The 24,719-nt window shown below is 37.5% G+C and overlaps 1 protein-coding gene across 8 annotated transcripts in view; it reads left to right on the top strand.

The window, feature by feature from the left end:
* The window catches only part of Rev1 (REV1 DNA directed polymerase), a 79,051-nt gene that overhangs the window by 9,119 nt on the left and 45,213 nt on the right, over positions 1-24,719 (top strand). For 5 of the 8 annotated variants that reach the window (XM_021258073.2, XM_021258074.2, XM_021258072.2 and 2 more), the window contains exons 2-3: positions 12,892-12,952; positions 14,201-14,327. The exons of 1 other annotated variant lie outside the window; for it this stretch is intronic. In XM_021258073.2, coding sequence (XP_021113732.2) covers positions 12,902-12,952; positions 14,201-14,327 — 178 coding nt within the window. In that variant the 5' untranslated portion in view covers positions 12,892-12,901. Of the gene's footprint in view, positions 1-12,891; positions 12,953-14,199; positions 14,328-24,719 lie in introns of those variants that run through there. 2 more of the 8 variants (XM_087203574.1, XM_021258075.2) reach the window with 2 other exon arrangements.

Raw genomic sequence — 24,719 nt, 5'->3', positions numbered from 1 at the left:
ACAACTTCTTTGCTCCAGCCAAATACCTGTAGGTTCTAAATCAAAAAGGCTGAAGTTGGGGCCAGGCAGTCTTCGAAATCCCCATCTATCCCCCTCCTAATCCTGCATACTGGGGATTGAACACGGCTTTCACATTGAGCTAATTGGTCTGTCTGTCTACCTATCTCTTTTATGAGACAGGGTCTTGCTGAGTTATGCTAAGATGCCATGTGGGCTCAAACTTGTGATCCTCCTGCCTTGGCCTTCTAGAGTGCTGGGATTACACATGTGTACCATCGTACCTGGCTAGCAGTCTGCATCTTGACAGACTCTGTAATGATTCAAATACATCCTCAAGCATGAGAACCACTGCTAAAGAAAACCCCAACTTTGGTATTATCCTTTATTCTCCAGCTAAGTTACCTGTATTTCTAGTCCTACCTTGGCTTCTGAAATCCCTGATTTACTGCTACTTTGAACTTTCCTACAGATAATCATTTGCCACTTTTCCATAGTGAGTTTCAGTGGCTTTTTACTCCTTTCTTGACACTATCATTTTATCTCCAGAACATTCTTTGGTTTTCCTTTCTTACGTGACCCTTTGCTTCTGGACATAACTACTGAGGTCCAAGTGGGACTGCAACGTTGAGGCAGAAGCCTCTGCTCTAGGGGTCCCATTAAATCAGGTTTGGCCATCATCCCATAATGCCAGTCAAGGAGAGGAGCGGTCATGAAGGGAAGGAAAGTGGAAAGTATTGGCTTTAATCAGCAAGGCTGTCCTAGGAAATACAGATAAAAGAGTTGAAGATATGTCTTCAAGGGGCTGACAGGAGCCTTGGGCTCTTACAGAAAGGGGGAATAAAGGCAGGGGTTGAGGGTTTTCATATCCAGCAGGGTAGGTAATCCTGGTCAAGTTTGGTCTAGTTAATGGGTATCTCAGGACTGATTCTGGGAGGGGCATTACTTAAGGGGGAAATTTGGTTCCTGTCAGATGATGGTTCTGTCCAGGGGAGCAGCCTTAGCTCCAGTTGTGGGGTAATTTTTCCTGTTTGTGTGGTGGGGGATGACCTCATCATGGTCTGAGAGGCTCTCTGCTTTTAATCTGGGCAGCTGCAGGTTTAGAACAGTGATTTGAGACTTGTAGGCATCACCCCAGGGCATCTGATACTGGACATTGTAAAAGCTGGCAATTAGATGTCTCTTCAAATCCTGAAAATTACTTTACTCTTATGTTGGTGTCCTCAGTCTTGAAGAGGGATGAGACAAGAGTAGGTAAATTCAGGCTAGTAAATCTAATCCTTGAATAAACAACATAGCAAAGATCTGATCCAAAGTTTTAAGGCAGTAATAAAGACATAAAATGACATAAAAGGCATGAGGACATAAAAGGCAGAGATACCAAGCTTTGCCAGTTTTTAGTTACTGAGCAGATATCTGCAGGCCTAGCCTCCCTGTTGTAGGACATCTTGGTAGAGAGGTTTGTGGTTTGGTACATAGGAAACCAGGAAAATTGAGGGAGGGTGTTTGGAAACCTGGTGATTCCATTGTTCTGTAGAAGGTCAGAGAAGTCAGTTCTCTTTGGTGCTTTATTAAAATGGTGCTTCTACTTTCCCTTCCTTCCTTTGGCAGTCTATAATTCCGGGGAAGAAAATTATTAGTAATTCTTTTAGAATTTCCCCTTCAGCTTGTGTTTACATGATTGATCTTGTTAAATGAAGCATAATCAAATGAAGAGAGAGAAAATTCTCTGTTATATTGAATTGTTTGGGATAGAAGTTTCCCTTTTAATAAGATCTACCTCAGACTGGGACAGTACAAATACTTGTTATGTACTTTAAATACCAATATATCCATATATCTGTCTTTTACATCTTACTGTCACTGGCTAGCATGGATCCTTTCCTTACTGATAATTGAAATGAAAACCAAAGCATGAATTTATAGAAAAACCTGTATTTGGAAAGCAAGAAAAAAGGCAGGAAACTTCTCAAGCTTGAGTAGCTGAGGAGGCATACTCTGATGTAGGGGTTCAAACTGGCACACAAAAGCAGGAGGCCACCTTTTAAAGATTACTCAGGTTGGCCAGGGTCTAGTCAATCATTGTCTTGGTCCTGGTTTTGTAGTTAAGGTTGAATCGTCATGACTTGGGGCAATTTGTCATCCATAGGAGGAATCCTTATAACTTCAGGAGCTATTCCAGTAACGTGAGACTCTGTTGGAATCCAGAGTGACCATAGGGTTAGGGCAGTGGAGACTTCTGGGGATAGGTGTTTTCAGTCTTGAAGGGCAGTGAGATGGGTTTGGTCAGTGGTAGTGAACCTATGGCACAGATGTAACAGCGGGCTCTAAAAAGTTTGCCATCACTGGGCTAGTTAGAAGAACTAAGGTCTGATTGTGACTTGCTTAAGGTCGTTGGACCTGTTAGGAATGAAGTTGTTGCCACCTCTGGATCTTTATGTCTCATGGATGTGGCATAGTTGAGGCTGGTCTGGAAGGAGCTTATTTGTAGGACCTGTTTTCTTCCTTAGTCCTTCTGTCACAAATAACGACTGCTACTGTGTCTGGCTCAGACAGGTGCTAGGTTCCTTGGTGAATAATCATCTGTTTTGTTGAATTGTGTTAGCCAAGTTCAATTTAGTAGGCATGTTCTTGCTCACTTTTTTAGCACTTCACATTGATACCATTGTTGTTTTCTTCATTGAAGATTTTTAAAAAGTAAGTGTAATTTTTGTACCACAAGCTAGCGATCAGCCTTATTGAACATTTAAGCTTCTCAACCCTAGAAAGCAACTGTGCAAAATAAATACTACTTGGCCTGCCTGTTCTATAGATGTAAAGATAAATTGCAGATACATAAAGAGCTCTTTGAAAAAAAGCTCTGTGGAAATGTAAGCTATTAATAGTAGTGGGTTTAAATGTAAGAATTTAAGCTTAAGTTTTAAAAATTTAAGGTACACTGAAAGGAAAGAGTATAAAGTACTAGTCAAGGTGAAATTTTTAAATAGTAGAAGTATAGGTAATTTCTCCTCCCCTTTACTATTTTTTTCTGATTTTCTACAGTTAATATGTATTGATTTTGTAAGTAGAGCGGGGAAATATTTTGAAATATCTAGCAAGTACAAATACTTAGAAGCATAGCAAAGCAGTGTAATCAGTAATGAGAAGCTAATAGGGAATGTTCCAAGAAAAGAAGGAAAAACAATCAGACTTCAAGAAAAGGCTTATATTCAAAAGCCTTTTTTTTTTTGAGAATGTTATGTGCCACTTTTATTTGATAGGTTAAAGTTCTTTGAGTTCTGTTTATTGATCAAGTTGGTATCTTCCCTAGGTGAAGTGGTGCTACTTGGGAGGCTGAGGCAGGAAAATTGCTTGAGCCCAGGAGTTCAAGCTAATCTGGACAACATACTGAGACCCTGGCTCATTCTTTTATTGCATCAAGAAAGCTAGTAACAGGAAAATGTTTCAGTATACAGTGATACCTTGCTACTTGTCATTAGTTTGGTGCTATTCTACTTGTTCCAGGACATGTAATGAATACCAAAAACAAGGAGTACCAAACAAATTGTTTTGGCTGGAAAGAGTAACAAGTTATATTACAGGCAGCTAAGTTAGATAGAAATTAGTAAATAATCAGGAAATAATTGGGCTCTCAAGGAAGCTAGTGAAAAATAAAGACAGCAGAATTGTGGCTGGAGGTGTATCTGAAGACCAGGCCTCAGCAGGTAACTTGAAATTATACTAATTAGCCCACCTGGTCCAGGAAGTTCAGATAGGTATCAGTCGCCTAGGTGGGTGACGAGAGCATCTGGACCCTTCCCCAAAATATGCCTTTGTTCTTTCCATGTACCCTTGCTATGTGCCCCTTTTCACCATTGGATCAATATTAGCTAAGTGGCTATACTTGTAATCCTATAGGTTGGTTATAGTTTGACCCATGTTGTTTCCACATTGTGACTTTGCTGTATAAATTACCCCTGACAAAGGACTTCAATGGCTACCCACTCAGGACCCCTCCTGTTTCTCAGGAGCTATCTTTCAATAAACCTTTCCTACTCCTAACCTCCATTGTCCTTTGGAATTCAATCTTCGATTTCAGGGGACACGCACTCAGAAAACATCTGACAGGTTGGGAACTCTAATATTTCTCCTATATCAGTCACAACCCCTCAAGTTCTAGCTTGCATGTTAAACACCGAAGAAAGGATAAGTACTGGGACAAAATTTTCATATTAAAATGTGTCTGGTACTAAATTAGACAAGTTTCAAAGCAATCTAGTACCAAAGGTATAATTACTGAAAATGGAGGGGAAACATTTTTTGATATAAATATATTTATATGTAAAATTGGTGTTGGGAACTATAACTCAAGGCTGTTTTAAAAGATATTATAAATACTTGAAGTACTACTCACAACACTGTTCTTAGAATGCAAACTGTCAGGCCAGGCGTATTACAGGTTACACCTGTAACTCTAGCATCCAGGAGACTGAGGGAGAAGTGCTATAAGTTTGAGGCCAGCCTGAGGTCCGTAATGAGTTCAAGTAAACTGTCATCATGATTTAAAATCTGTAAAACCAAAAACAGACTAAAGCCAGTAATTGCACTTCTGTGGAAATTTGTGTCAGAAGCCCATAGTATTCTTTATATCTGAGTGTCTGCTGTTTTTTTTGTTTGTTTGTTAGTTTCAAATGCTTGATGAGAGTCCCTTCAGAATTGAAACCTGACTTGTTATGTAGGATGGGTCTGGAAGAATGTTGAACTTCCTGGATGTGAAATTCAGGCGTCTCCATAGTGCCCCAACAACTTTGACAGTCTGAAAACTGTATCCTTAGATAGTGATTGCCTCTGATTGAGTCAAAACAAAATCTCAAAACACTCCTATTTTTGCATCTAAATGGTACACAAAAAGCCATTTGTCTGATGTCAAAGCCTTTACCATTCAAGGAAAGATAAGGGCACATTGGGGACAGACCTTGTTAAGCCTGCCACCTCCAGTACTTACAGGGTCTTTGTAAATTACTCTTTTCTTTCTTTTTTTTTTTTTTTGGTATTGGGGATTGAACTCAGGACCTTGCGCTTTCGAGGCAGGCAGCAGAACCACTGAGCTAAATCCCTGACCCTCATAAATTACTCTTGTAGTTGCCCTTCTACTGCCCCCAGTTGCAAGGGGGAACCCCCTTTTCCCCCAGATAAACAAACCCAGCTACAGCTTTACAGGTTCTTGAGAGAGGTAGTGTCTTTCCCGGCTTTGTGCTCTATCTAAACATCAGGTCACACCCCCTCCTCCCAGTAGTTTGGCAGTCTCTGTGATCCTAGCTGCCTCTGAAGGGCTTCTGTCTTCAGAATTCAATTTTTTAAGTTGTAGTAAAATACACATAACTAAAACGAAAACATTTTGGCCATTTTTCAGAATACAGTTCAGTAGCATTAAGTACATTTACACTGTTGTACAACCATTACTACCATTCATTTCCAGAACCCTTTAATTCTCCCCACTAACAGTAACTTCTGTAGGGTGGGTGGAGCACACCTGTTACCCCAGCTACTTGGGAGGCTGAGGCAGAAGCATTTGTATGTTTGAGGTCACCCCAGGCAACTTGGATAGGCTGTCTCAAATTATAAATGTGTGAATGAATGGTCTGGGAACATACCTCAGTGCTCCCTGGGTTCTATCCCCAGTACCAAACAAAAACATCCTCCAAAACGTAACTACTGCTCTTATACCCAGCCACTATTCTTTTTACTGCTATGAATTTAACTTGAAGTTTCTCATGTGAGTGGAATCAAAAAGTATTTGTCCTTTTATGCATGGCTTATTTCACTTAGTGTAATATCTTTGTGTTTCATCCATGTTGTAGCATGTGTTGAAATTTCCTTTCCTTACTGTTTTGTTTTGTTTTTTGTTTCTGGTACTGGGGATTGAACCAGGGACTTCACCCAGTAATTTATTTATTTTTTTCTTTTGGAAATAGTTTCTTGGTAGGGTTGCCCAGGCTAGGCTTAAACTTGAGCCTGCCTCAGCCTCCCAGAGTGCTGGGATTACAGGTGTGCACCACTGTGCCTGGCAAGAAATGTCTTCCTTTTTAAGGCCAAATCAGATTTCATTTTGTATATACCACATTTTGTTTATCTATTCATCTGTCAGTGGACACTTGGGTTCTTGCCACCATTTGGCTACTGCAAATAATGCTGCTGTGAATACTGTATGAATATACAAATAAATATCTACTGTGTCCCTGCTTTCAGGGGTTTTTTTTAAACATATACCAGAAGTGGAATTGCAGAACCATGATAATTCTGATTGTTTGAATAATTGCCATACTGTGTCTAGCAGCTGCACAATTTTATATTCACACCAGTATACTTACACCCAGTGTCTTTCCAGCCTTGTCAACACTTACTATTTTCTTTTTAATAGCCATTTTATTGGGTGTGAAGTGGTATTTCATTGTGGTTTTGATTTGCATTATGATTAGTGACATTGAGCATCTTTTCATGTGCTTACTTGCATTTGTTGATCTTTAGAGAAATGTACAAAGCTTTTGCTTATTTTTTAACTGGGTTATCTGTTTTAAATGTTGGCTTGTAGGAGTTTTTAAAGTATATACTCACTGTTAAATCTTTATATATATGATTTGCAAATATTTTCTCCCATTCTATAGTTCTGTACGGTTGTATTTTCACTGTTGTATCTTTTGATGCACAGGTTTTTTATTTGTTTGTTATACTAGGGGTTGAATCCAGGACCTTTGCACTGATCTGTATCCCCAGCCCTTTTTTATTGTGAGCCAGGGTTTTGCTAAGTTACCCAGGCTGTGCTGGTATTGAATTCCTCCTGCCTCAACCACCTAGAGTGCTGAGATTACAGGTGTGTGCCACCACACCTGTTTGATGCACAGATGTTTTAAATCTTGATGTTCATGTAAACTTTCATCTATAGTCTTGGCATCATATCCGAGAAATCATTGCCAAATCCAATGTCACAAAGCTTTTACCTAGGTTTTCCTTAAGTTTTACAGTTTAGCCTCTTATATTTAGGTTTTTGATTCATTTTGAGTAATTTCATATATGATACAAAGTAAGGATTCATCTTCTTTTGCATATTTACTCAATTTTCTTTGTACCACTTATTTAAAAGATTGTCCTTTTCCCATTGAATGGTCATGGAGAAGTCTTTTTAACTACAGATGTCCCTGAAATGGGTCATACCTTAAGCCATTTATTAAGCAGTTCCATCAGTAAATACCTTGGAGAACTTGCAGCTAAGGTAAAGGAGCCTTGAAGAGAAAAAAAAAAAAAAAAGAGGTATTGGGTAGAAATATGGGAAAGAGCTAAAGACAGACTGACTTTATTTCAACCTTGCTTACAGATGGGGTGTCCACAGTCTCCTTTCTTTGCTTTTGTGTATTGATGAATTTTGTTACACTACTGAATTGTGTTTGTTCAGTCATTACATATGTTTTCATATTAATTTCTTAACATGCATTAAACGAGGGTAAGATAACACCATACATCTATGTATGACTATCGTAATGAGACTGATTAAAAGGCACTCAAAGTCAGTATCACTTTTTTTTTTTTTTCCTTTTGTACCGGGGATCGAACTTGGGTCCTTGTAGGCAGCGGTACCACTGAGCTAAATCCCCGACTGGCAGTATCACTTCTTTAAAGTTACAAATCTGCAACCAGAAAGTTAATACTGATAAATATGTGTTTGTGTGTTTTCTGTACATGTAAGGGAGTTTTACTGGTGTATGATGAACTGTTCAGAATTTACAGTGTTAGTATTCAGTAAATCAAAGAAATACCACTTTTGCCTGAAAATTATTGTTGCCCCTGGTGATGAACATCATTCCTTGGGTTAGACACTGAAATCCAACAATAACCACAGTAAAGAAGGCACAAGGAAGCTCTTTTTAGTGAGATTTGACCAGTCTCTTAAAATGTACATTGGAAGTCCAGAGCGAACTGATAGCAGTACGCTCAAGCAAAAGATGAACTGAAGTTAGATAAAAAGCATGCATACGTAGTCTTGTTATAGTTTAAGTGGGTCCTTAATGAGACTCTGCCTAAAGAGTTTGAACATCTCTGTGAAGAGAATAGGGAAAGTCTGGAAGTCTTGCCTTGTAGACATTTTGAATCCTTGGGCTTTCTATAGACACAGCTGGTGTGAAAACACATGGAACGTGTGAAAACACAGAAGAGACCCAAAGCCTAAGCCAAGTCTTTAGACTTGGCCTTTAGTTCATTAGTTTCAGTTATCAGCCTTTTTCAAGTTGTTGAGCTTTTACTTTGAGAATACTGCTACTCAGACCTTAAAACCGGAAGTTACAAAACAGGGCTACTAAGTTTAGACAGTGGAACCTTACTTGCTTGCTACCACCACCCCCACCCCTAGCTCTTTCCTTTTGGCACATCCACCTTTCATCCATGTGTGGCACCTTAAGGGATTCTGCTGAGCACTAGGCAGTTACACTTTCTTGCTTTATAGGTGAGGAAATAACAGGTTGAGTGCTGTTGGACTCACCAGTCATTGAACTGTGATTTGAGCCCAGATCACGTGTCATTAAATCTGTGCTTTCCATTATCTTGTGGACCATGGATACTTATTTAAAATAATAGTATTATGTACTTAAAGATTTTGAAAGGGTTTTCCACATTCGTAGTTTCATTTGATTTTCATTCTGTGAACTGACAGGGTGGAGTACTACAATAACAGATAATGTTTATGGAGAACATAATCTAGATGCCATACTTTTACATACATGAATTCACTCTTTATCCATTTTGAAACTTAAGTTTTTGAGGCTCATATTGATTTCTTTATTAATGCTACTAGATAAGGAGAAGTTGGTAGGTTATTTTGGGTTGTGCATTACAATTTTAAAAACCTTTATCACTTTGCCCAAGGTTACCAAGCAGTGGGGAATAAGCTTGACAACCCAGTCTGCAAGAGTTTCCTCTGAAAAGAATATGTTGATTTTTATTTTCCAGTCTAGCTTGATAATTGGATGGCTCGTAGATACAGGACAGTCCCTTAGTGAGTAGGCTGAGTAAAGAGGACACATTGCAATTCAGAAAGTTGCTTGAAACAGGGAAGATGAGAATAGGGTGGGATATTTCTGTCAGGTGTTTGTATACCAATTCGTTACTTTCCTCCTTTTTAGGGGAGTCCTATTTGAAGAATCAGTCACCTAGAGTGGAGAGGTTTTCCCTGGATATGGCTGCAGAAGCACTGCAGAGCAGCTTTATTTTTTGTTGATCTTACTAGTTAGCAGAAACTTATGCCTTAGCATCATGACACATCACAGTTTCTAAGAATAGGGTTTTACGTTAGCTCCTTTCTGATTTCACACTCTATAAGCAACTCTGCAAATGACTTGTAATTAATTCCATCTGCTCTGTGGTTCTTATTTGAATCAAAAGTACATCACTTGCCAATTTTGTCTACCACTTTTTTGAGAGAAGGTATCTGTGATAGTGCTATTAATTAGCCCAGAATTCAACTGAATTTTTCAAAACTTGCTTTAAAATAAGAGAAATCGAAGGTCGGTAAGATTGAATATTCAGGGTACCTGTTCAAATATTGATGTATTGGGCCACAGTATATATTTGGGGCATATTTCTGTTGCTACCATGCTTTATAGTTTACATTTAAGTTTACTTTAAGTATTTATGGATTTCCTATCATATAAAAGATTAATAAGAATTCCATAGCATGTTTTTATGTAATAGTTTCAGTATCTGAAAGGAGATGAGTTTGGGTCTCAGTGAAGTATGAACAGTATGTATAAACAAAACTGTTGATAAACTTGTGTGTTGTGTGCTTGTCATTGCATATTCCTTTTATTTAGCCTTAGAGTAGAGGTTATCAGGTAGCTTTTTTGTTGTATACCATGTTGATCTGCTGTTGCTGTTACCCAGCATTATGGAGCTGCATAATGCTGTTTGTTTTGTGCCTCAGGATGCCTCTATCCTATCTTGTTGAAACTCTTCCTTGAGTTCATTTTGTAAGGTATTTTCTTACTTCATGCTCATTTTCTTTTAGGTTGAAAGATTTTAGAACTCTTTGGAACATAATGAGCATGGTTATTTAAAAGTGTTAAATTTATTATCTTCAGTGTCTGTAGATCTGTGGTTTTGTTGTTGTTCTGTTGGTTCTCACTTGCATAGTATTACTTCTTTATGTGCCAGACATTAAATTTGCAAAATTGATATAGAAGTACGTAAACATTAGGGTGTTGTCATCGTCCTCAGTGAGTTTACATGTGTTTCTGCTGGGTGCATTGCGCCGTAGCAGTCCAGGATCACTTTCGTCTGCTTTCACAAAATGAAAATATGTAATGCAGAATTCAGTCTCTGCGAAGCTTGGCCTGTTTACTGCTAGTTTATTTTTCCTTCTGGGGTCCTAATCCAGGTGTGGAGATCTGTATTCTTTGGAAGGGTGTTGGACTACAGTTCCCATTATTAGTGCTGTATTTGTCAAATCCCTCTTTAGTCTCTCAGTTACTTTTCTTGAATTGGCAAATTACTGCAGAGGGAGAAGCAATCACATTGATGTGGCAGATCTCCTTGGTAGATTTTTTTATTTGTTTTTGTTTTCTTTTTTTTGGTACTGGGGATCGAACTCAGGACCTTACACTTGTGAGGCAGCCTGTGGTACCACTGAGCTATGTCCCCAGGCCCTCCTCTGTAGATTTTTGTTCTCTTCCGATTCTTGGCCAGTAATTTTTACTATTTGTTATACCTGTATGCCTCCAGTGTTTTAAAAAAATAATGTATTGGGCCAGGGATTGAACCCAGTGGTTCCGCCGCCTGCCTTGCAAGCGCAAGGACCTGAGTTCGATCTCTGGTACCAGAACAAACAAACAAGGTATTGTCCAGCATTCGGCTTTCTTTCATTCTTGTATAATTTCATTGAAACATCAGTAAGAATTTTCTTACTGGTTTTGGAACCTATTGGATCTTAAATGGGGATCTTAAATGATTGAACCAATTAATTAAACTTTAAAACATTTTATTCTTTGGTTTACCTTTATGCCGCAGATTAGGAGTTGTACTTTTGAGTAGGCATCCTTAGTATATAATGTCTAGAATGCTCACTCTTTATTTGTAAGAGCAGGTATGTGGATCCAGACTTTATGTGAGATCAAGAACTGTATATTAACACATTTCTTATTCTTTTAAGATTAGGGGCTGGACTAAGGAAGCCACTTGAAAAGACAAGACATACTTAACAGAAAATAAAGCAGTTCTGGGACTTGGTAATGAGCATACGCCCTTAACCTATATCAAACTTAAAATCAAAATTCTCTCTAACAGAGTTAATCAGCTTACTTCTTGTTTTCAGAGCACTTTGAACATTTCCCTAAAATTTTTTTTTTCCCCCTAAAATATTTATATTATCTTGTCTATCTGCTGGGACTTAACTCTTTGAGAATTATTTTTTCATATGATTTAGGCATCTTCTAAGTGTGGACAATGTAGATTCATTATTAATTTAAATGTCGGCAAAGAGAAATCAAATCTCAAAGTATCCCCAAAACAAGAGTACTTGAAAGAAGATAGCTGCTAATGTGTATAAAGTGTCATGATTTCAGATGTTAAGTAAAAAATTCTCACATATTAATCAAAGGTAATTTGACTTCAGTAATGTATAAGGCTTTATGTAGTAAACATTTGGCACAACAAACCTATATAGTTACTAAAAGAAAAATAACTAAATAATATTTTGATGGTATATAAGGTGTGTCCCAGCATGTGGCCATTTTGTTAGAATTTGACTTTTACAAGGCATTTTATTTAGTGCCTATTTTGACTTAACAAATTGTTTTATGTCTTGCATAACACTAGTCCCACTGACATGAAAGATGAGTCATCTGGGCCTGGGATTTAGCTCAGTGGTTTCGCCGCCTGCTGCGCAAGCATAAGGACCCGAGTTCAATCCCCGGTACCAAAAAAAAAAAAGAAAAGAAAGATGAGCCATCATTTGGTCATGTTGGTGATTTTATAGTTGGTTAAGTGTTGCCTTAAGGAGAATGCTAGTTTAACTAGTTTACTATCAGTGATAATCTTGTTGAATCATATCCCATACAATGTATTGTTTTAATTGACTCCTTTTAGGGCTTTTTGCAGAATATTACATTATGAATACACCCTTAAGTGTCCAGTATGGAAGAAGAAAGTGAGTGGAAAATCTGTATTACAAGCTGAGAGTGGTGGTACCTGCCTGTAATCCCAGCACTTGGGAGGCTGAGGCAAGAGGATCACCACAAGCTTGGGTTCATAGTGAGCCTGAACTAGTGAGACCCTGTTTTAAAAAACAAAACAAAATAAAATCTGTATTACAGGACAGTTAATTAAATGTTTTCTTAAATTCTATTTCACTAATTAATGGTAACAAGCTGGGTGTGGTGGTGCATGCCTGTAATCTCAGCACTTGGGAGGCTGAGGCAGGAGGATTGTGAGTTCAAGGCCAGACTGGGCCACGCAGTGAGTAACTTCATAGCAAGACACTCAAAAAAACCCAAACATACGTGTATATGTATGTATATATATATATATATATATATATATGAAACTAATTATTGGTAACAAGTGTGGCCATGTTGGATTTATTGATGATCTTTATGTGTGGACTGCTGTTTAGAAATGCATAAAGATTTTTCCTGTTGAAATTGAAATTTCAAGAAGTTAAACATGATACTTCCGCAGGAGTGCATTTTAAAAGGGATAAGTTTCTCTTGTAAAGGCTCCTTATGGTACATTTTGGAAAAAGTTTACTCAGTACTTTACTTCTGGCTTTCATTAATTGAACATTTGAATTTCTTGTTTTTCTTGATATTGAAATAAACTGTCAGTTAGGCATAAATTATGTTACAAAACTGACATATGTTCTTTGCCCCAATACAGAAGCTCCACCATGAGGCGAGGTGGATGGAGGAAGCGAGCTGAGAATGACTGGGAAAAATGGGTGTGTTTTGAAGAATAAAAATAATTATATTGAAATATCTAGCTGTTTCTCACTCTTTTAGATTATGATGTGGTTTAAGACATAAATTGTAAATCACTTCATACACCAACTCTTGATTTTTCACAGTGCATTGAAAACTTTGTAGTATTAATAAACCTGATCCCTTAAACTTTATTCTCAGGAATTTTATCTGGAGGAAGTAAATATTGTGTACATAGAAATTTAATGTATGATGACTTTACTTCAGTATTGCTGATAACTCCTAGAAAAACATAAAATAGGAAATACGATAAATTACTTTTGTAAAAGCTCTGTGCTCTGAAACATAGAAATAAGGTTTGAAAATGGTACCCCAAATGTTAATGAAATATACTGATTTTAATGCTTTTATTTATATTTTAATATTTTTATTGTGAGCATGTAATATTTTCATCTGCAAAAGTGATGAAGTCATTTTCATTTTGGAAAAAAGTACTTCTAGCCATCGATAGCTTTAGCTTTTTTTTTTTTGGTACCGAGGATCGAACTTGGTTGCCCTTGCAACCTTGTGCTTGCAGGGCAGGCGATGGAACCACTGAGCTAAATCCTCATAGCCATTGATAGCTTTAAATTAAAGACCTATTAGTTCAGAATGTTCATGCTTAATTATTTTGAGGTACAGAAAAAGGCTGAATTCACAAATCTACTAAAAGTGTTTGATGATTTTTTTATATTATATTCTTTTTGAGGTTGAAGTTACCTAATGAAAATTAGTACTACTATCAAATAGACTGATTAGATCTAGATTTTAGCCATTGAATCATTCATTGTAGCCTTGCCCCATGTATAGAGGACTGCTGGTTTGTCAGATTGCTTCCTTTTAAACTTACTGTATAGGAGAGAGGAAGCCAGATTAAAATGTGCTCTTAAACCGCTGTCACATTTCCAGTTGGTTTAAACTTTGGTGTAACTTGATTATGTAAGAGCAGTATGTTGTGATATTAATTTTTCATGGTTGACTTACCTTTTTCTTCGAAAGTAATTTCAACATAATGTATTAAAACTATTAAGAATTGAATTAAAAGTTTTCTTGATCTGTATGTTTTATTATCTTGCCTCATTTGTGGCTCATGTAGAGATCATTTTATTCTGGCTACTAGCACAGAATAAGGTCCTTTTATTTATTTTTAAAATATGTTTCTTTTTTTAAAAAAAGAGTGGGGAGTACATGTAACTTTTGTGATTGGTTTGCCTTCTCTTTAATTCTAGGGTGGGTATATGGCTGCCAAGGTCCAGAAATTGGAAGAACAGTTCCGATCAGATGCTGCTATGCAGAAGGATGGGACTTCATCTACAATTTTTAGTGGAGTTGCCATCTATGTTAATGGATATACAGGTTGAGTACTTTTTCACATTTTAGGTACTCTGTTTTGGCATGTACTTTTTTAGGATTGAGAGTGATTTGTTCTACACTTTCAATTATTTACCGTGAGTATAAAATGATTTATAAAATCATAAAAATAAAACCCTTGCTTAGATACTCCTCTACTCTTCCTTCCCATCCCACACTCAGGTTTTATCGAAGTATGTAGTTTAAAAAATTAAAACGAATTTAAAAACAAAATCATTAGTAGAGGTCTTGCTGTAAGTAGCTGATTAGGAGGTCCTTGTACATGGGTGGGCTTGAAAATTGCTGCATGGGAGAGGGGATCTGAGAAGGACCATTTTCTTAGGAAATCTCCGAGTATAATTGTCCGTCCCTCCTTTGGGTGGGTGGGGTATATGCATTCAGTTTCCCAGAGAAGAATCTGAAGAAGGCTTAAATCTAGCTGTTAACATTTTGATTTCCAAGGGAGAAAGGAAAGTGCCAGAATTCTCATAGTTTAGGAGGTGGAATTTTTCTGTTTTCTCCTGTTCATTTTTCATCCCTTCCCCTTCCAATGATACGTGTTGTCATTGAGTCCATTATCTAGACTTTTTTGAGTGGGGGAAGAAATCTAGGAATTTTAGTTTGCCTCTTACACAGTTTCAATCTTGAACTTTCTCTTTTAAGATTTATCTACACACCTACTTTTGGAGATGCCCAAGGCTTCTGTTTCATGAACTTCTATTGATTTTACAAGCACCAAGCAGTATTTCTGGGCTGCTAGTTAACCAGCTTAGATTTATCTTTTCCTGATCTGTAAATTCAGTAACCATTTGCCTGCTGATACTGGATTTTTTTTTTTTTTTGGTACTGGGGATTGAACTCGGGACCTTGCACTTGCGAGGCAGGCGCCGGAACCACTGAGTTAAATCCCCGTCCCTTGATACTGGATTTTACTCCTAAAGTGTTTGTTTTTTTTTAAACAAAAAATTTGGGAGGGGATAATCATTATAGTGATTTTTTGAATACATATTGTGTCAATCTGTTATATTATTTTTTCTCTTATTTCCCAACTAGCTGGTACTTGCTTATTCTTAAGGTCTGTGCCCATCCATCATTTCTCCTTGGTTGTCTGGTTATCTTCCTACTAGTTTAGGTGACTTCGTATGCTTTTTGGGGACTATGGCTCCTTGTGTGTATCCCAGTAGTAGTGTGGTACATTCTCTCTTTGTATACTGGACAGTGTTTACTTATTTATTTATCTTAACAGAAATTTTACACTGGTTTCAAATGAAAAGGTGTGGGGAAGAAGGTGGGAGCTCTCATGTCTCTCCGGGAACCTCAGCAGTCTTGAGGTCTCCAAGCTGTGTACTTAAAGTTTTCATGGAGGCTCTGTGCTCTGGCATGATTACTAATAGACTGGGTGGGGAAACTTGATTTGGTTCTTGGTGGCTTCTTTGTGCAGCATTCTTCCCTCTGAGGTCTAGGACAGGACCCCTCTGGAATGAGGAGGGTCTTCTGACCCAGTGCTGGACAAGGATAAGTCAAACAATTTCTTTATGATTGCCAGAATGTAGTGTTTTTTATCCATTTTAGTAGGTATGCAGTGACATCTCATCGTGCGTTCAGTTAACAATCCAGTTGCTGTACATCCTCAACCAGCATTTGGTGAGGCTGAGTTTTTAATTTTTTGTTCAGATATTTTAATATATGTATTGTGTTATCTCAGTGTGGTTTAAGTTGCATTTGCCTTTTGGCTAATAATTTTGAACACCCTTTCATGTTTTTATTTGCCATCTCTATCATTAGTGAAATGTCTGTTTATAGTTTTTTGCCTATTTTCTAGTCAGGTTTTTGGTGTGAGTCATTCCCCCCCATTTTTGAGAGTTCTTATCTACAGTATTCTAGATTACTACTCCTTTGTCATATATGTGGTTTGCAAATACTGTACTTTTTTCTAGTCTGTAGCTTGTCTTTTATATTGATATGGTCTTTTGCAGAACAAAAATTAACTTGAACAAGATATAATTCATTTTTATTTTATGGATTGTACTTTAATCTAAAAACTTACTTCCTAGTGCTAGATCCCAAAGGTTTTTCCCTGTGTTATTTTTCTTAAAAGTTTATAGTTTTATTTTTATGACTTACTTTGAGGTTTTGTTTGGCTTGATTTGGGGGTTTTCTTGGCCTATTAATGCCCATCTGCTCTAGGACCCTTTGTTGAAATGACTATGCTTTCCCCATTGAATTACTTTTATATGTTGTCAAGAATCATGTGGGCATCATTGGTAACACCTTGCTAGGATTCTGATATTAGTTACATTAAACCTGTAGATAATTTTGAGAGAATTGACATCTTTATATGTTGCGTTTTCTGGGAATCCTCCCATTTTATTCTACTATAGTTGATTGAACAAATATATTTTAGATGACGTTGTGTGTTACGAATTATGTTTGAAACGAGATAGTGATGGATAGAGAATGTGGATTTTGTGACAAATCTGAGGAAAATGGGTGTTAGAAGAGAGGAAACATTTGCCTATGGGAGTTGGAGTGAGTTGCCCATGGGAGTTGGAGTGAATCATGAAAGATTTGAAATTTTTAGCTGGGTCTTAGGTAGATAGGCATTTTCTAAATGAAAATGGGTGAAGGCATTCTAGTCCTAACCTGCATTTTTGTCCTCAAGTTTTCTAATTTTGATCAGCAAGTTTACTCTTGATTTTCTAAATTTGTCTTTATACTTTGGAAATCTGTGTTTCTGTTTATTCTTTTGCCTCTGATGGGAAGTTTCCTCCCTCCCTCCTCCTGGGTACTGGTATTGGGTTCATCCATGAAGACTGAGAACAAATAAGATTTTACCTCCTTCCCTAAGCCAGACCATAGTGTTTAAATTTCATAGCATTGCTGGGCATGGTGGCACATGCTTGTAATCCCAGTACTCTGGGAGCCTGAGGCAGGAGGATCCCATGTTCAGGCCCATCCTGGGCAGTGTAAGAGCCTGGAAAGACTGTCTCCAAATACTAAAGAGGAAGGGCTAGAGCTATAGCTCAGTGTGAATGCCCTGGGTTCAGTCCCCAATACCTAATTAATTCATTTTGAAACCTGAATTTTGTCTTGTAGTACCCAGGTATTATTTATATATTAAGTTCTTTGGAGTCAGGAAGCCTATTTTATGTGGTAACCCCTTGCCAAACATGGATCAGAGATGACACCTGAAGGCTTTAAATTTGCTGTTTCTTTTGCTTCCCCTGGACTTTAGCGTATAATTCTGTGCTAAGTGTTAACCTCCTTAAAGAGACCCTGTCTGTCTTTATCTAAAATAAATGTACTTTGCCTCCAATTGCTCTCTAACCCCTAATCTAGCTTTATTTTTGTTTTTGTTACCTTTATTTATACCAGAATGGATACTGTTTATCTTACTTAGTATTTTCTGTCTGCCTAGTAGAAAATAAACTGTGGAGCATAGACTTGAGTCTTGTTCGTTGCTGAATCCCGATTCCTAGAAACTTATCAAGCACACTGTACATGCTTGATAAGAATTAGTTAAGTGAGCAAATAAATAAAATGGTCTTATATTCATACATGAGAATATTAAAGTATTTCCAATCGTATGATAATTTAACTGAAGTGTTCTCATTTGTTTAGTTTTTATTTTTATAAGAAATGGGCCACATTCTAGGCTTGCAGAATTATAATGTTCTCTAAGAGATAGGCTCTGTGTGAGGTTTTGTGTGTGTGCGTGTGTGTGTGTGCGCGCGCGTACAAGCTCCTTAGATGAGCCAGTGCTTTAAATCTAGTAGTTAGTATGGGAGGGAGAGTTCTTATGGAAAAAAGTGTTCTAGTTATTTTCTACTTTTTCAGTATGTAGATTAAAAAAAAAACAGGTCTTAATGACTTTGTCACTGTTGAAGTTTGTGAAGAGGCAAAAGGATGTGCAAAACTAATTTGCAAAATGGAATGAATATGAAAATATAACAGACATAAATTTCATTTGTGAGGGATTTGTTTGAAAATTTACAAGCTTAGATTGATGTTTTCTCAACACATGAGTATGTCAGTTTGGGAGAAGAGTCCTTTTAACATTGCTAAATCTATTTTTTTTGGAAATAGATGCCTCCCAGAAATAATATTTTTGAGGAGTTTCTAGGATTGAATCCAGCGCTGTTGCACTGAGTTACATCCTCAGTCCCTCCTCATCCCCCTTTTGAGACAGGTTCTTGTTAAGTTGCCCAGGCTAGAAATGAACTAGCAATCCTGCTACCTCAGTGTCCTGCCTCAGCCTCCCAGAGTTCTGAGATTACAAGCTGTGTCATCATGTCTGGCTCAAAAATTATTTTCTATGGATATATACATATTTCTTTCTGTTTCCTGTGAGACTTATCTTGTAAATCAGATGTAGGAATTTAATTCCAGTGTGGGAGAAAACTTACTGTATTAATTTATGTTGTCTCATAATTTTGCCAGTACCCCGTATGGCATTTGCACCTGGTGGGGTATTCAAAAATTTGTTCTCTGGGCTTTTGAAACTTTTGTCCAGTTTTGTTTGATTGGGTTTATGTGGCTTTAGTTGACTGGGATGATTGAATTGGTAGATCTGAGGTGTATAAGGAGAAAAAGAGTCAAGGGAGGAAGCGGGGCTACTGGAAAGTCATAGGCAGGAGCCTCTGTTTCCTCATTAGTGACTTTGCTAAGTTATCTTTTCTTACTGACAGGGCTTTTAGGCTCAAGTGAAATCATGAGTCCACAATGGGACCCAAGGAGGTATAGGTAGCTTGCTTACTCCTCCTCTTTATGTAGCATAGTATAACCAGCATTTATTCAAGTTCTTTGGATATGCAGAATGAAAGGATGCACATAATGAATATTTTCCGAAAAAAGATGTAGGCAGGAACTCTTGTGTAAGATTGTAAAAGTTTGTTTATAACATTTTTTTAACCAGATGAATAACTTCATAAGCTGTGCCTGCACACATGAAAGTGGCCTTTGTGTGGCTGTCATGTATTACACAGTAACATTTGTTGCAGTAGAATTTCACTTACAGAGCTTTAGGCTTATATGTGACCTAAATTGTGGTCCTTTTCATGGCCTAAGCCTATGCGTTTTACCTTTACTGTGCTTATAATCATCTGTTACTTACGATTGGCTTTAGTTAATCCTAAAATGTAGTGTTGCATACAATGTTCTCAGGAAATGTGCTGTTAAATAAAACTAGCAGTAGGAGTATTGTGGGATATTATTTAAACTTTGATTCAGAAGATACTTTAGTATGTCAGAAGTATAAAATGCTTCCACTTTCATTAGGTACACTCAGTATCGTATTGCTTAAATAGTGCTGCTAATTTGGATTTTTGGCATGTCAGATCCTTTTATTGTAGTGGTGATGGTTCTTCAAACCCAATACTTTATGTTCTTGTTTGTACCAGCTGATTTACTATAGAAAATTATCTGATTTGCATTACCCCTCCCCTAATTTACCTTGAAAAGGAAGTGCCAGTAATGACAAAGAATGAGGAGGAAAAAACCGAGTCTGACATATGAAAACTTGATGTAGGTTTTCTGCTTTATTTCTTTCTAGGAATTATAGTTTAGTTTTTTAATGTTTAGGTCTTTGATTCATTTTGAGGTAATTTTTTTACATGGTATGAGATTAGGGTCCAGCATCATCTTTTTTTGCATTTGGCAGTCCAACAAAAGTGTATTCGGTGACATTTTTTCCTATTAATTCTTTTTCTGTTCATGTTACCTACAAATGCTCTACAAAATCTACATTGGAACAGTGAGCTGTGACATATTTGGGTCTTATATGATGAAAAATGTATCATTTATACCTTAAATTAATTCCTCTTCATCCTCTTCCTTTTCTCATTAGTTCATGACATATGAAGCGGTTGGTGACAGTAGGACTAGTGCCTTCACAAACAACCTGGGCACTCAAATCCCATGGCAGGGCCGAGTTAGTTATCCAAATGACCTAATGGGTGGTTTTGGGTGCATGTGTGTGTAAGGACATTGAAATTATTCTCAGAACTGATGATGCTGAAACTCTTGTTTAATTCCAGTATTGGAAACATCAATTGTAAAGGTAAAGCAAGATAAACTATCTAATAGGTATAGACGCCAAATTAATTAATATTTTTCCCAAAATTCCTTTTACCAGGCTATAGTTCTGAAACACTTAATAATAACAACTTTATTTTACTATAAAAAAGCCCCCAACTTATAAACATTAAATGAACTTTCACAGATATGAATAGACCTCGAATTATGAACATTTGTAGATGCGAACAAATCATAGAAGTAGCTCACATGTCTGCCGGACATTGTCACAGCTGTGCTGCTGTGTGCTTACTGTACAGTGCGATAGTGTACAGTAGTACCGTGCTCAATCAGAGCCCAGGATGTCTGGAAGCAAGAAAAGCAATGGTGATGTGGAGGTTTGGTTTTTTTTATGCTTTGAATTACATATTTATGTTAGAGGTATATAAGACTCACTTTGTTGGATATACCAAATGTTTTCCCAGAACGGAACTCATTCGTTAGTTGGGGACTCAGCGCATAAAGAGGTGTATATTTGCCAGGTGTGGTGGTGCATGCTTGTAATTGCAGCTCTTGGGAGGCTGAGGCTGGAGGATTTCTTTGAATTTGAGGCCAGACTGGGCTACATAGTGAGTTCAAGGCCAGCCTGAACCACATAACAAGACCTTCTCTCAAAAAGACCCCCGAAAAATAAATAAATAAGATACTGGTGCTAATAGAGTGAACACACCAACAAGGGTCCACTGATTATGGGAAAGAATATTTTCAAGTTTTCTGTCATTTTAGGCAAAAATTTACCTTTGCTTTTTTGTTTAGTAAAAAGTGGTGCTAGGGATTGACCTTTGTACAGAGGTATACCCAAGACTTTTTGTTTTTTTGTTTTTGGAGACAGGTTCTTCCTGAGTCACCAAGTTGTCTGGGCTATGCTTGAATTTGTAATCTTCTTGCCTCAGTTTGGGATTACAGGTGTGAACCACCCCCTGCCTGGCTAGTAAATACCTGAGAGCACTTACTTTTATACCAGGGATATACTACGTGTATTGTATCTTTTTGGCTTCCTGAAACAGAATCTTATTAGTCCAGGCTGGCCTTAAACTCAAGATCATCCTGCTTCAGCCTCTTCAGTGCTGGGATTACAGGCCTGTGTTACCATGCCCAGGTTAAAACATTTTGTTAAGTATAGTGGCTGAAAGAAACTGAAAAATAATCCTGCATTTCTAGATAGAGTATTTAGAATTATTGATAGTAAAAACAAGGAAAAAATGAAAAAAGAATTACTGTTAGTAAAAGTCACAAAACTACATAATGAGTGCAATACTTCGTCACAGAGATTTTTTTGAACATCTTGCTCATGTACCATGTTCAAACCACCACTGCCTGGCTTCAGTGATGAAACCAAGGAAAAGAATAGTTTAGGCACATTCTTTCTTCAAACATCTTTGCTCTTCTGTGCTGGTATTTTAACAGTTTGGGAGTTGACATAGGTTGTTTGGGATATGTGATCTTACACACAGCAACACACATAAGGAAATAGAAATGTGTAATGTATAGATATGTATATAATGGAAGAGTTGATACTGTTGTGTGTTGAGAATAACAGTGGAAATCCTCTTTAAATCTTTCCCTTCTGTTCATAATTACCGGTAGCATATATAGTATCAGATGTAGAATTTTTATTGTAAACTAAATTGAACAGGGAGAAGCACACATCTTGATTTATGTTAGACGTGGTGGCACACGCCTATAACTCTTGTCTGCAATCCTAGCCCTCTTGCTGAGGCAAGAGGGTCACATGTTCAAGGCCAGCCTGGACTAGGTAGTGAGACCTTGTCCCAAAAAACAACAAAAATTGCTTTAACTATATCATCAGATTGACTTTCCTTCTCCTTATGTTCCCCAGGACTTGGGATTGAACCCAAGTCCTTCACACTGAGCAACATCCCCGCCCCTTTTTATTTTTTATTTTGAGACAGGGTCTCACAAAGTCACTAGGTTGCCTGGGCTGGGCTTGAACTTGCAGTCTTCCTGCCTCAGCTTCCCAGAGTGCCAGGAGCACAGTTAGGAGTCACCATGCCTGGCTCAAATTGAAATGTTAATTTGTTGTAGAATTAGTTATGTGGTATGTATCAGTCATTGCTTACTAAAGAAACGTGTAATAGATATACAAATATGAAAGAATTTACAAGATTGGCTTACAATGGCCACCCACAGAGTCAGTTGTGAAAGAGTGCAAAAGTCTGTCAGCCTACTGGGGATCTGAAGGATCCGGTCAAAGCCATGGAGCTCACTGTATTGTCCCATTCGAGACTGAATGGTCTGTGCTGAAAGGCTGAAGGGTTGGTGCTGGAGGCTGGAGATTTCGGCACTGAAATGCTAACCCTAACCTAAAGTGAGTGGGTTGCTTAGGATGCCATGAGTTTTCAGTGTTCATCTGCACCTGAAAACTAGGCCTCTCAATCCAGGGTTGCAGCCTGTTAAGGTTGATCAAGGACAGAGGATGTAGCTTAGTAGCAGAGGTCTCGCCTAGCATGCATGAGGCCCTGGGTTTGATCCCTAGCCAGCACTGCAAAAAAAAATTATTTTAAAAAGGTTGATCTACTGTCAGTTTCTAGAGTCACAAACCTGGTCCGAATTGTGGCTGTTCTAGCTGTGTGTGAGTTGGAAAATTAACTGAACTTCTCCAATTCTCGATTTGTTTTTCTGTAAAATGAGAATAATACTCCTTTGTAGGATAGTCGTGAGGATTAGAGAAGGTAAACATAGACTGCAGTGTTGAAGGGATTTAAATGTTTGCAGGCCATTTTCTTCTTCTTTTCTTTTTAGATTCCTGATCTTTACCATGGGCAGAGAATACAACTGCACATCAGTATGGAAAGGGTTTCACTGGTCTGTAAACATAAGTATTACATCATAAAATTAATCTGCCTAAAATTGATAGTATTTATGAAAAAATGTAAACAATTCAATTAATAATAACTGCTTGTTTAAAAATTTAGTAGAATTTTAAAGATAGGATTCTGTTGCCACATGTTCCTTAAAAACTCTTTATTTAGAACCAGTGCTATGTTTTTTCTTCTGGTGAATTCACCTGTGGAGCCACAGAGACATTTTCATTTATTTAAAGGGTCCTCAGTAAATTGTCAGTGGCAGTCTGAGAGTAAGGATTTTGTTTGTTGAGTATTGTGTTTTTTGGTTTTTTGGTTTTTTTGTACCGGGGATTGAACTTGGAACCTCGCGCTTGCAAGGCTTGCGAGGCAGGTGGTGGAACCACTGAGCTAAATCCCCAGCCCGCGAGTATTGGTTTTTTTTTTAATACTTGAATTTATTTAAAAATAGTATGTTCAAGGGGGATGGATAACTGGGAATGGGAGTGTTAATTTTATTTCCTATCTGCAGATATTCCTTGTTGAATGACTCACCTGTTTAATGACTGTTCAGACTTTGACCTGTTTTTTTTTTGTACAATTCCGTACATCTTGTTTGTAGAGCCTCAATGTCTTTGTTTGTTACAGTATACCTTGTTTATACAGTAGTATAATTTTTGCTGGTTGTATTGTATGGTACAGTACTGTAGTTCTCTTATACATTACAGTACTGCATGTAAGAGTTACATAGATAAAAGCAAAGTCATCAGGTTGACATTTCCTTCAACCATTTCTTTGTTCTGAATATTGTAATGTACATACTATATATAATTCCTCATTTAGTGGCCAGTTCATTTAATGACTTAGTCACAGGAGCATGTCTTGGTCATTCATTGAGCAGTGTCTGTGTTTGAATTGGTCCAGTCTGTACCTTGATTAGGCTTGTGTGTGCTACTGCAGAAAATGAAATGCCCAGTACACCTCTAAAAGCTCTTTTAACTCTGATACTTGGGAGTTGGCATTATTTGTAAAGATTCAGAAGACAGAATTTCCCTCAATCTAGTGGGGTTGTTTTTTTTTTCATTTTCTATTTTTATTTGCCAGAACATTAAAGAAATTCTTGAATAAAACCATACTGAAAGGTAGGGATAGGCAGGCAACAGGAGAAAAACTTGTAAGAGGGATTGTAGCTTTGAAAACCTTTTATGGTTTATGGGTGGAGAACAGTCTTAGTTTTTGTGCTGCTTCTTCCTGCTTTGGAATAAGAGATGATAATACTAGTATCACTTGTAACAGCTGATACATAATTCTTGCCCTTTGCTCATTTAATCCCCAGAACAGTCCCTTGATGCACTGTTGTTATTCTTGGTTTTCCATCAGGAAATTGAGTTGAGGCTCTGAAATGTAACTTGTGTAAGGTCTGTGCAACTAATAAATGACAGATCCAGGATTTGAACCTAGTCAGTCTTGTTTTAGTGACTTTGCTCTTTGTATTTTGAAAATTGAAGTATTTCTAACACTC

Source organism: Heterocephalus glaber, unplaced genomic scaffold (assembly GCF_053883595.1).
Source record: "Heterocephalus glaber isolate CG9 unplaced genomic scaffold, H.glaber_assembly_v1.0 deba00000470, whole genome shotgun sequence".
Taxonomy (NCBI): domain Eukaryota; kingdom Metazoa; phylum Chordata; class Mammalia; order Rodentia; family Bathyergidae; genus Heterocephalus; species Heterocephalus glaber.
Note: the sequence above shows the minus strand (reverse complement) of the source record. Positions and strands in the feature narration are given on the sequence as shown.